The sequence below is a fragment of the Chiloscyllium plagiosum genome, chromosome 1, assembly GCF_004010195.1.
Source record: "Chiloscyllium plagiosum isolate BGI_BamShark_2017 chromosome 1, ASM401019v2, whole genome shotgun sequence".
NCBI classification, from domain to species: Eukaryota; Metazoa; Chordata; class Chondrichthyes; order Orectolobiformes; family Hemiscylliidae; genus Chiloscyllium; species Chiloscyllium plagiosum.
In genome coordinates, this window is record NC_057710.1 from 54,867,323 (window position 1) to 54,880,036 (window position 12,714).

General features: G+C 38.3%; 1 protein-coding gene across 1 annotated transcript in view; it reads right to left on the reverse strand.

Annotated features, from left to right (window-relative positions):
- The window catches only part of pik3c3 (phosphatidylinositol 3-kinase, catalytic subunit type 3), a 122,156-nt gene that overhangs the window by 32,350 nt on the left and 77,092 nt on the right, over positions 1-12,714 (reverse strand). The window contains exons 17-20 of the mRNA XM_043686708.1: positions 10,635-10,763; positions 7,888-7,957; positions 4,708-4,772; positions 567-651 (exon numbers count right to left, since the gene is read on the reverse strand). Coding sequence (XP_043542643.1) covers positions 567-651; positions 4,708-4,772; positions 7,888-7,957; positions 10,635-10,763 — 349 coding nt within the window. The remainder of the gene's footprint in view (positions 1-566; positions 652-4,707; positions 4,773-7,887; positions 7,958-10,634; positions 10,764-12,714) is intronic.

Consider the following 12,714-nt stretch of genomic DNA (forward strand, 5'->3'; position numbering starts at 1 on the left):
AGAGACTACTGGACATGCATATGGTCACAGAAATTTGAGGGTGCATACATGAGGATCAGTGGTCGGCACAACATCGTGGGCTGAAGGGCCTGTGCTGTGCTGTGCTGTACTGTTCTATGTTCTATGGTCGAGGCCAGTCCGAGTGTTTTTGTCAGCAAAACCCTCACTTCACCACCCTGTCCCCGTCACCTCCTTTATCTGCAGCTCCCCTTACACCCACCCCCCTCCTCCCAGTACTGAAGGAGTGTTACATCCAAATCATCGACTTCTCCACCTCGTGATGCTGCCTGGCTTGCTGTGTTCTTCCAGCCTCCTGCCTGTCTGCCTTGGATTCCAGCATCTGCGTTTTTTTTTGTCTCTAACTTTGTTCATGTGGCATGTTATCAAAAGCCTATTGATAAGTCCAAGGACTCCATTCAATAGAATATTGAATGGGGCATATTGCTTAGGTATGAGTTTTGGACCAAGTCCATAACACAAAATGAGATTACACCTTTACTACAAATCATATTTGAGATTATTGCCTGTTAGAAAACGTTTGTTTCCTGTTGATATTTATTACTTACCACAGCTTTTAACATAGGTGTCCATAACCTCAGCACTGATACCAGAGGGCCCTTTTTCACTGGGTGCATGTTTTCTGAAAAAGTTCTAGAAAATGTACAATTGAAGGCATTAGATTACCAAAGAATCTGGAGTTCAATTTTTTTTGGATTAAGAGTTCATGTTCTTTCTCTCAAAATTCAAAATATTTGGGATTGTTTTCTCAAACAAAAATGTACTTAAGTATTTGCAATCATTAGTTAATATTTCAAAGTTAAGTGAAAAATTAACTAAAGCCTAATCAACTTGACCTGACCCACACTGCTTATCAGCAGGTAAGAAACCTGAACACACTCCTCTCTTAAAAGTGCCTGTGAGGAAAATGCAAATAGTTCATAATGATGCATATAAAATTTAAGTTAATAAAACAAAATTGTACTTCAAAAAATTAAAATGTGGTTGGAAGCAGTAGGCAGACATCGATCAGCCAGTATTTGTAAAATGCAGGTTTGTTAATCCTAATGTTTCATGCTAATTTGCACTGTATTCAGATTTATAAGTTATTTATAAAATACAAACAATTTGATAAATGAACTTATTAAAATGGAAAAAGAAATCTTCATAACAATAGGTCCAGATATTCCAAACAAAATCAAAAAAGATAAAACAAACACAGAGAATACTGAAGAAACTCAGGTGTGAAGCTCAAATCCCTACAGTATGGAAACAGGCCCTTTGGCCCAAAAAGTCACACTGATCCTTCAAAGAGTATGCCACCCAAATCCCTTCCCCATTACTGCACATTTACTCCTGCAGACCTTACCTACACTATGGGCAATTTACCATGGCCAATTCACCTAATCTGCACATTTGGATTGTGGGAGGAAATCGGAGCACCCAAAGGTAACCCAGGCAGACATGGGGAGAATGTGCAAATTCCACACAGTCACCTGGGTACCTGGTGCTGTGAGGCAGCAGTGCTAACCACAGTCACTGTGTCGCCCAGTATCTGTGGAGACAGGAACAGAGTTAACATGGAGTCCAGTAAGATTCTTCTTCAAACCCTATTTCTGATCACAGTGTCTTGATTTTTCGGAGGGATCTTCCAATTTAAGATCCAACCTTTGTATTCTAGACAGTGAAGCTTCTTTGTAGAGCTATAGAGAGAAGGAAAGTGAATTAGAGTGTAGGACAGAGCCGGAAACATGGTTGATTGGGGTGGGGATTTGAGCAGTAGGCTCATTTGAGGAGCAGTTCAGGGATTTTAACATGAGTGCTTGGAGAAGTTAGTTTTATAGTTATCCAGAATTTTATATTATTGTCTAGCATTTCATGGATATCTAAGTCAGATTTGGAGACCTTTTCATTGGATCATGAGAAGGGCAATTGCCAATTGGATATTTAAATTTTAAGAAAGGATGCATTGGAAAGAAGCGCCACAATGTATTCAGAAGTCTATTATGGACCAGACCAGACCCCCTCAAAATGTTTTAAGAAGGTAGCTCAGATTCTAACTTTTATTTATTTAGGCAGATGTAAAGTGAATACTCCAGGAGTGATGTAACTGGTCAAACCATTCACCTTTAAACAAATCAGAATTTATTTAAACATACGGATGAAACACAAAATAAACCAGAATTTAGAATAAATTATTTGATAATCCACAACTTATTCACAACTTAATGAAAGAACTATTCCAATCCCTGCAGCCCCATAAGCACAACCCTTGGTCAAAGGTGAATTCAAATACCGGTTCTTAGAGGTAGAAGAGATTTTAGAGAGAAAGTCCAGGTAAGACCTCTGTTGAAGCATGAAACTTATTTTCATTGTAGCTCCTTCCCTAGGTCCCCAGTAGTTTTTGACTCCTTGCTTAAACAAACCAAACTAGAAAAAAGATCTGAATTGGGAGAACTGGCCATTCCCCTGCCATTGTTAAAAGTAACCATTCCCAGACAAATTGACACCTCTGCCTTTCCAATCCCTTTTGAAACAAAACCAAGGACAACATAACCTTATTAAAGGGGCAGCATCACCACAGGTCCTGTAGCACATCACCTGGAGTACCTCTGACAATCCAAAGATTTGGGCCCAGGAATTTTTTTTATCTTATTACATACTGGTATTACTAGCATACTAGGAATACAGTTCCTACAATGGACATTGCTGATGAAATGGCATTGGAATAGCAATGATGCACTGAGAATTTGAAATTTATCTTGGAAATCTAGAGACAAACAACTTGGGAGAGATATGGAGATAGTTCCATTTCCCTGAGCTGAGGAGATGATCAGCCATGATGTGGAATGGCCAGCAAATTTGATAGGCTGAACGGCCTACTCCTGTTCCAACATTTTTTTCTCGCTTCCTTGACTTTTGAAAGCTACCATAGAAACAGCATTTCTTGATACTTTAGTGATTAGCTTTTCTTCTTTGAAAGTAATTCCTAAGGCACTGCTTTGTACGAAGCAGACGCTCAGCTTTTGTCATACTTTGATGGTGGTGTAGAAGAAAAGATCAGAACTGTTCCCTTCCCCTGCCGGGTGTCTTCTTTACAAACTATACTCCTCTAAAACTAGTAGTAAACATCAATATATTGATGCAAACAACGTCTGTGGAATTTTCTGGCCCAGAAAGCAACACTAAACTAACCAAGATTGAGTTAAACAGATTTTTGATAAATAAATGAATTAAGGTTTATGGCTAACAGATAGAAAAGAGTGGCTGAGACACATGTCAGAGAAGGGTTGAAGGGCCACAGAGCTTCCTTCTGTTCCCAAGTTTTATGTATCTATCAGGAGGGCCAATGGACTAAGGGGCAGATGGAGTTTAATTTAAATATATGTGGGGTGTTGCATTTTCGAAAGGCAAATCAGGGCAGGTCTTATACACTTAATGGTAAGGTCACGGAGAGTGTTGCTGAACAAATTGACCTTGGAGTGCAGGTTCATAGCTCCTTGAAAGTGGAGTCGCAGGTAGATAGGATAGGGAAGGCGGCGTTTGGTATGCTTTCCTTTATTGATCAGAGTATTGAATTTAGGAGTTGGGAGGTCATGTTGCAGCTGTACAAGACATTCATTAGGCCACTTTTGGAATATTGTGCGCAATTCTGGTCTCTCTCCTATCGGAAGGATGTTGTGAAACTTGAAAGGGTTCAGAAAAGATTTACAAGGATGGTGCCAGAGTTGGAGGGTTTAAACTATTGGGAGAGGCAGAATAGGCTGTGGCTGTTTTCTATCGAGTGTCAGAGGCCAAGGGATGACTTTACAGAAGTTTGTTAAATCATGAGGGGCATGGATATGGTAAATAGACAAGGTTCCTGGAGTGGGATAATACAGAACTAGAGGACATAGGCTTATGGTGAGGGGACAAAATTTATAAGGGATCTAAAGGGCAACCTTTTCACACAAAGGGTGGTGTGTGTATGGAATGAGCTGCCAGAGGAAGTGGTGGAGGCTGGTACAATTACAACATTTAAATGGAATTTGGATGGGTATATGAATAGGAAGGGTTCAGAGGGGCAAATAGGATGAGATTAATTTAGGATATCTGGTTGGCATGGATGAGTTGTTGGACTTAAAGATCTATTTCTGTGCTGCACAACTCAATGACTCTGTCATAATCTGTGACAGATTAGTTTCATTATGAATAAACAGTTGAGAGAAGTCAGTCATTAGTTATCTGTCAGCTTAGTGTTCATGGATTTTCTTTTCCTGATTTCAGCAATACAACAGATTTAAGTGGTATCAAATTTCTGTAATTTTCTAAAATGTAAAACTTCTATAAACAAATCTGAATATTGAATGTATTTAGCTTTACCACATGCCATATTCTATGAAAATGAACCCCGTTCTGAGGAAGGATCACTGGACTCTGATTCCTTTCCACGAATGCTGTCTGATCTTCTAAGCTTTTTCCAGGAATTTGTTTTCATTCGGATTTCCAGCATCTGCAGTTTTGTCAGTTTTAGTTTAGAATGGCCTCATAGTCAGCACAGACATTTTGGGCCAAAGAATCTGTTCCTGTCTTGTACAGTTCTTTGTTCTATATGAATAGGTTTTTAGGTGAATTATGGGCATGGGGTTACCAACGAAATTCTACTGTTATGTACCTTAGTATTAAAAACATAACATCTCTCTTCTAATTCAGTTGTGTTATTTGTTTTACCTGTATACTTCCTTCTGTCGCCAATACTTCAGCAACAGGCACAGACTGTATAAACTGCATGAAGCCTGTAAAAGAGTAAAAATTAGTGTAGAATAAAAACAAGACAATCGTATTACTATACTGCCTAAGATAACAAAGAAAATAGCCATAACCACTCAACATATTCTTGATTTGGATATTTAAAAAACAAGTTTTAACATTAGATTATTAATGCAAAGTAGCTTTGAGCAAATATTAACAAAGTATAACCTGAGTCTCAGAGCAGCATTCTTGATCCTCAGCACACTAATACAAGTTAAGACTTTTGGTTGTCTGTAAGGTCATGAGAAATGGTAGGAATAAGCCTTCAGCCCAGCATTATTCGGACTTCACCTCAGGTGAACCATATGGACCAGGAACAAGAGCACCTTGGCCCTTTGAACTTGCTCCACCATTTAATAATATCACAGCTGGTCTGGTTTTAATATCAGTCTAGTAAACCTTCTCTGAACTGCTTCTCATGCATTAACATCCTCCTGTAAATACAGGGGCTAGTATTATAAACAGTATTCCAAATGGGGTCTCACCTATGTCCCGTGTAACTGAAGTAAAGCTTCCCTACATTCAATTCCCTCATAAAACTTAAAGCTTTCCTGATTGCTTGCTGTGCCTGCATATTAACCTGAGATATTCATGCACTGAAACACCCAGATCTTTCTATCTCTCACCATTTAGATAATATGCTTTTTGATTAAAAAAAAATTAAAATGGAAGACATACAGGTCAGTCTCTGAAGTGAGCATTAAGAGTGGACATTTGAATGCTGTAGCTGTTGCAGTGGAGTTTACTGGTCGCATTGACATTGTTAGGTGAACAGCCAGCTTCGCAATCCTTAGTTTTGCAGATTGGTTAAAATTCAGTAACTCTCATGTTCTTTTACCATGTTTGAATTGCAGCACTCAGGGTGAGAGGGTGTCCTTTGTTGTCCTCTTTCCTTTTTAATTTTATTGCAGTAATTGGAGAGATAGAATTTGAAGTGAGAAAATGTGTCTACGGCTCAATTAAGGGCAGCAACTAGGCCTCTGAGACTGTAGGGTCAAAGGTAGCTAACCAACACTAAAATATCAGCAGCCCCACCATTAGTGGGATTGCTTCAGAAATATGTTGGAAAGTATGTCTCGAGATGGATACATTTTCTTAAGAGCTTTCAAAATAGTTTAAACTAACAATAGTCACAGTTGCAAAGCCATCATTATAGACATGCAAGTCCTCCACTAAATGGCTATCAGCAGAATGTTGTTCTAAACTTGCTAACCCAGTTCCACTCAACCTCTGAAAGCCAACTCCATTGATTTGTTGTGCATCTGTCTCATTGGGATTGCATACCAACTGAAGAATTCCTGGCATCTGCAAAATTGCATAACTAGACCCTTTTAATTGACCTAATGGCAACGCACCAGCTACCAGGGAGAAGCTACAGACCAGCCCATCTTCAGTCTCCAGCCTCCATGGTCGGATAGAAAATTCTGCCTAATATCTTTCCACAAATATACTGATGTTCTGTTTTTATCAATTTCAAATTAATAAAAATAATTTTGAAAAACCATAAAAAGTTAGATTTGGTAGTCACTAGGGTGGAGAGCCTTTTCAAACAACCAGCCAACGTATGAAGGGGTATTTTCTTCCAAATTGAAAAGGAACAGAGTGGTCAGTTCAGAAGAATACAGTCAAATAGAGCATCTGACACTCCCAATTTCACCTTGTGAACAGAAGCAGTTTAAAACAAATGGGAATGAAGCAGGTACTCACTGACTGAATAAATGCATGAGAGAAAGCGAGAGAACGAGTGTGTGAGACAGCGGGTATGTATATGAATACACACACATATTCAAATATGTAAATTTACTGCTTCTAATTGCTCCCAATACCGAGGAATGTTTTAACCCTGTCAAAGATAATACGGGATCCACCGTTGGCTATAAGTTCACCCAACTATTAAAAGTTGTGGATGCTATACCAAACTCTGCAAATCTATAGGCATAGAAATTGCAGATATGGATGGTTATACTAGAAGTACACCACCTCACCTGTGGTTGAATTATATCACTCAGAATGCAACCCTCAGTTTTTATTACAGAAAATCCAATGCATAAATTAACTTTATTCCCCCACTTCAAAAATAGTCAACCACAGAAGACTCAAAACTAAATGATTATTCTGGCCAAGAGGGCTAAAGGACAAGAAATAGTGTGACAAAGCAAGAGGAGGACAAAAATGAGGAAACTATCTCTCTGCGACTGGCCAGGATCCATTTTGGAGTTTAGAAGAATGAGAATCAAAACAAGAGGCCATTGTTTTAGGACAAGGGGTAACAGATTTAAAACAGAGAAGAGAAATTACTTCACAAAGGGTCATGAATCTGTGGAATTCACTTCCCCAGAATGCGGTGGATATGGGACATTGAGTAAATTTAAGGTGATAGACAGATCTTTAATTAGTAATGAGTTGAAAGGTTATGGAAGCCAGGAAAATGGGTTGAGGCAGAGATAAGATCAGCCATGATCATATCAGATGGCGAAGAGGCTCAAGGGGCTGAACAGCCTAATTTTGCTGCCAGTTCTTATGTTCTAAAGCTAAAGATTTAAAATACACTCTTATTTCTTGCCAAAACATTGCTGAAGGTTTACAATAATTTAAAATCATTTGTTAGTTGACTGTAGTAAGGTTGTGAGAGCCATCATGTCACAAGATCAACAGGCACTTTGGCACATAAATGCATCAACTAACACCATCCATGCACAGCGTCAGCTACTATTTTCAGATTTAATGCTGGGATAATTACTGCCTTGTGAAGTCCTATTACAGCACCACCCACAGCTTTAACAGGTATTCCAGATCCATATTGGATTTTCTCTATCATGAATCAAAAGATTTTTCAATACATTTTGCAGCCAAATGGAACCTGAAATACAATTGATAAAAATCCAAATATCACATAAATACATAATTTGCATCTTTATTTATAAGAAAATGAACTAATTCTGGCCAATTTAGAGCAACTGTTATTCATTGTAACTTGACTTAATTTGAAGACTGCATCTTATTCTGTGTCTATTCACCACTGCACTGATTTCCACTCAATACGATCCTACAGTAATTGTTTTATATATTTACATCCTTTAATTAGGAAAAATACTTTACCATGTTTGGTACTCGTTGCCAACACCTTGTAGGGCGTCAATTTCAAATCAAGATTTTCTTTTCGTAACAGCTACAATACGTCATGCAAGTTTAAAAGAAAAATAAATCTCAGAACTTAGAACATTGAACACTAATAATTCACAGTTACACACATTCAAGAAAAGATGCCATAAACATATAAAAAAAGGATATCTATATTCCTGTTGCAATCCAAGTTCATTGCTTTGGTAACTAACCCTGGAATCATGGGGAACCACTGCACCAGAAATGAGATAAGGTAAGCATCCATATGCTGGCTACTCCCCAATAGAAATCCTTGGTTCTAATGAATGTACGTATATTAGACAGTTTGCCACAGCCCTGGGATGGGGTGGAGAGTATTAAGGATGTGGAGGAGACAAAGTACAGAATTCCAAAATAGTAACTGAACAGAGCAAAACTGTGTTCTATCTTAAATTCGCCATCCACTTAGATTTTGAAAAATACAAACCTAAAGAATTAAAGAGATCTATTGTTAAAACAATATACAGAATTTAATTTCAACACCAACTAGTACTTCTTTCAAAGTGCAATTTGACTGATTAAATGCAAATATCAAGGTACTACTCATTTGTGGGTAGTGTCCCTCAATTAATAGATGAAATAAATTAATTTTGGAGTGGAGATTATTATGGGCAGCGGCAAGCAAACAAATGTTTCACAATGACAAAAGCCTATCCAATTGGGTACTGCACTATTCAACATAAAACTAATTTTATAAAATGGCTAACAGTCAAACATGTAGTCTAATATCTCTTAATCAGGGTGAAGATTTACCTATCAGCTTGATGAGCTTTTCATATTGTTGCCACTTTTTTCATTAAGCTGTTTTTTAAATGCAATACATTGACTTGCATAACTGTTAATATATTGTTTATTTTAAACTGACAAGTCCCAAAAATATCAAGAACACAAACTTGATTGATTTAAAAACTGTCCATTTCAGTCAAAGTTGGTACACAGCAAATGAAACGTTCAACTACACAATGTATAATGACTTTGGATACAGATATGCTCAGGATATTTAATCTATCCTATTTGGTTCCATCCAGTGGTTCAAATATCATAGATTTTGGTCAGCCCTTATAACACTATTGTTAAACAGTTTAAGACTTAAGAAATGTGTGAAATAGGAGTTATTAAATATTTTAAGAAACTGGAGTGCAAACAGCCTCCTAAAATCAAGTAAAACAGAAGTAATAGGAGTCATTCTTTTGTGTATGTGGACATCATTGGTAACACAAGCATTTACTGCCAAATTCTAATTTCCTGAGAAGGAAGTGGTGAGCCATATTCTTGAAAAGTGGCAGCTCATGTACACCATATATTCGGGCACTTTGTTTCAGCACATTGACACAACCACTTTTATTTCCATAGTGCATTTAGTGGAATAAGATGGTGCTTCAGAGTGGTATTACAAAAGTAAAATAGGAAACAGGACCATGCAGGGAAATATTAGGGCAGGTGAGCCTTAGCTTGGTCAAATAAGTGCATTGTAAGGAGCAGTTTAAAAGGAAAAATACGAACTGAGAATTGAAGTGTTCTGTCAGGATTTTCAGAAATTAGGGTCCAGAAATTGATGGTATGGCCCCCATAGTTTTGGGATTAGGAAAACACATATTTTGCAAAGGATTGCAAAGTTAAAGATTACAGACGCAGAGACAGGACAGCTATGGAGGATTTGGAAATGGTGATTGCTCGGTATGAAAGTTACTTGCCATTTACCACAACATTGTCAATATCTTGCTGTATTCAGGCATGGACTGCCTCATGATTTATAAATGGAATTGATCACTGTGCAAGCACTGGTAATCATCCTTCGATCTGACCCTTTAATAGAGGGAAGACCATTGATGAAACAATGATGGTAACTGTACCTTAAGAACTGCTGCAGTAATGTCCTAGAACTGAAATCATTGGTCTTCAAGAACCAGAACCATCTTTCTTTGTGCTAAATATGCTTCCAGCTAGTGGCGAGTGTTGCTCAATCAATTCTCACAGATTTTTACTTTTACTTGGGATCCCTTGGTTAACTGCTGCCTAATATCAACGATGGTAACTCTCACCTTCAACTCATTCTCTGTTGGTTAGTTGTAATGAAGTCTGGAGCACAGTAGGCTGACTATACCCAAACTGAGCATCAATAAGCAAATTCTTGTTGACTGAATGCTGGTTGATTACATTTTTGAGGCAGAAATTAGCGAGACTGGATTCACCTAGCTTTTCAAGAACAGGTCATTTTTGGGCATTTTTAAAAAACTTTACCAGGCAGATGTCAGCATTGAACTTATACAAGAATACCTTGGCAAGGGAAAACAGTTAGTCTTGTAGAACTACAGCTCTTCACGACCGAGTTTGTATCCCTTACATGATTGCTTATGCCAAGCTACAAAAGAAATACGAAATATAGATTTATGGGTTGAATAATTGAGGCTGATGGCTGAAGCACGTTGTGACTGAAAGGTGGGGAATAGGGTTAACGCATGTTCAATATATACAAGAGCAAGTGTTTTGGGCTGGAAAAATGGAATCATCTTATCGGCTACGATTTACATTCATCAATTCTGTCAAAACATATTCATGCTGATTAGTGGTAATTAGGACAAATGATCAAAAATTTCTATACATTTACACAAAGTGCTGGAAAAATGTTAATAGATTCTACTAGACTTTTACCAGTGAAATATGGCATTTAACCTTCTTCTTACCTTGTCCATAAGAGAGATGATCTGGAGAATAAGCTGATCCTGACGGAGATCATCACCATGTTTGAATATAACAGGATATTTACCTCCATCTTCAGTTTTAAATATCAATTTTGCTGGCATAAGTGCACTCTGAAATAATATAATAATTCTTAAGAAAGAAAGGTAAGGTGGGTGGGTTAACAAAGAGGAAGAAAGATAAATTATTTATATTTAATATATTACATGTCCTTCCCACAGGACAGAATTTTTTTTTCTGCTATGCTCTTTGGTGGCAATAATGAAGAATGTCCCTTACCTACAACACTGCTTCACATCAAACCAGGACATTACCTTCAAATCATTTAGAGAGCTAATAGGAGATGTGTAACTGCAATGAAATGCTATATATATAAATGTCTCCCATTCTTTCAGAAGTCATAAAAATAAAGTGGGGAGGATATTTTAAACAAAAACTATTAGTCCAATCGTATTGCCTTTTAATTCCATTTGTGACAAAAACAAGTTGAAATGTTGACAAACAGAAGATTGAAGTAGATTATGTGCAGAAATTCTGCCTGAATTCTAATTTCAAATTTTAATTACATGGTTTAAATTAATAGAAAATATATTTCGTTACCATTCTTCATTTAACAAATGTAGGCATCACTGGCTTGGCCAGCATTTATTGTCATTTCTTAATTGCTCTTGAGAAGATAGGGGTGAGCTGCCTTCCTGAACACCTATTATCCATTTAGTTTGTGTACACCCACAATGTTATTTCGAAAGGAGTACTGGGATTTTGACCCAGTGACATTGAAGGAAACTTTGGCTCAAAAATTGGTATGTGAGAGACAGGTTTGAATCCATGGGAATTCTGAGGAAAGGTCACTCAATCCAAAACGTTAACTCTGATTTCTCTCCACAGATGCTGCCAGACCTGCTGAGCTTTTCCAAAAATCTCTATTTTTGTTTCTGATTTACACCATTTGCAGTTTTTTCTACTTTTAAACAATTATTGTTGTCCCTAGTTGCTTTTGAAGGTAGCAGTGAGTTGCGTTCTTGAACTGCTGCAGTCTGTGCGCTACGGTAGACTCTCAATGCTAGAAGAAAGGGTATTCTAGCATTTTGATTCAGTGAAGGAAGTGGCTTGGAGGGGAACCTGCAGGAGATGGTGCTCCCATATGTCTGTTGCCCTTATCCTTCGAGATGGGAGGTGATTTTGGGTTTGGAAGGTGCTGTATACGGGTCTTTGGTAAATTTCTGCAGTGTATCTTATTGATATTATACTGCTGTAATTGAATGTTGATGCTGGAGAGAGTGGAGCCACCAAATAGGCTCCTTTGTCCTGAATGGTGTCAAGCATCCTGGGGGTGTGGTTGCAGCTACACACAGCTAGGGAGGTGGGGAGTACTCCATCATACATTTGACCATCTACAAGTCATATTGCATGCAATTCTGGTCTCCTTCCTATTGGAAAGATGTTGTGAAACTTGAAAGGGTTCAGAAAAGATTTACAAGGATGTTGCCAGGGTTGGAGGATTTGAGCTATAGGGAGAGGCTGAACAGACTGGGGTTGTTTTCCCTGGAGCATCGGAGGCTGAGGGGTGACCTTATAGAGGTTTACAAAATTATGAGGGGCATGGATAGGATAAATAGACAAAGTCTGTTCCCTGGGGGTCGGGGAGTCCAGAGCTAGAGTGCATCGGTTTAGGGTGAGAGGGGAAAGATATAAAAGAGACCTAAGGGGCAACTTTTTCACGCAGAGGGTGGTATGGAATGAGCTGCCAGTGGATGTGGTGGAGGCTGGTACAATTGCAACATTTAAGAGGCATTTGGATGAATATATGAATAGGAAGGGTTTGGAGGGATATGGGCCGGGTGCTGGCAGGTGGGACTAGATTGAGTTGGGATATCTGGTCAGCATGGACGGGTTGGACCGAAGGGTCTGCTGTTTCCATGCTGTACATCTCTATGACTCTATAAATTGATGGTATCCACCAGGCTGTTGATAGTGGGGGAATCAGTGATGGTAACATCAAGAGGTGGTAGTTAAGATTGTCTCTTATTGGAGAATGTTCATTGCCTGGCATTAGTGTGGTAT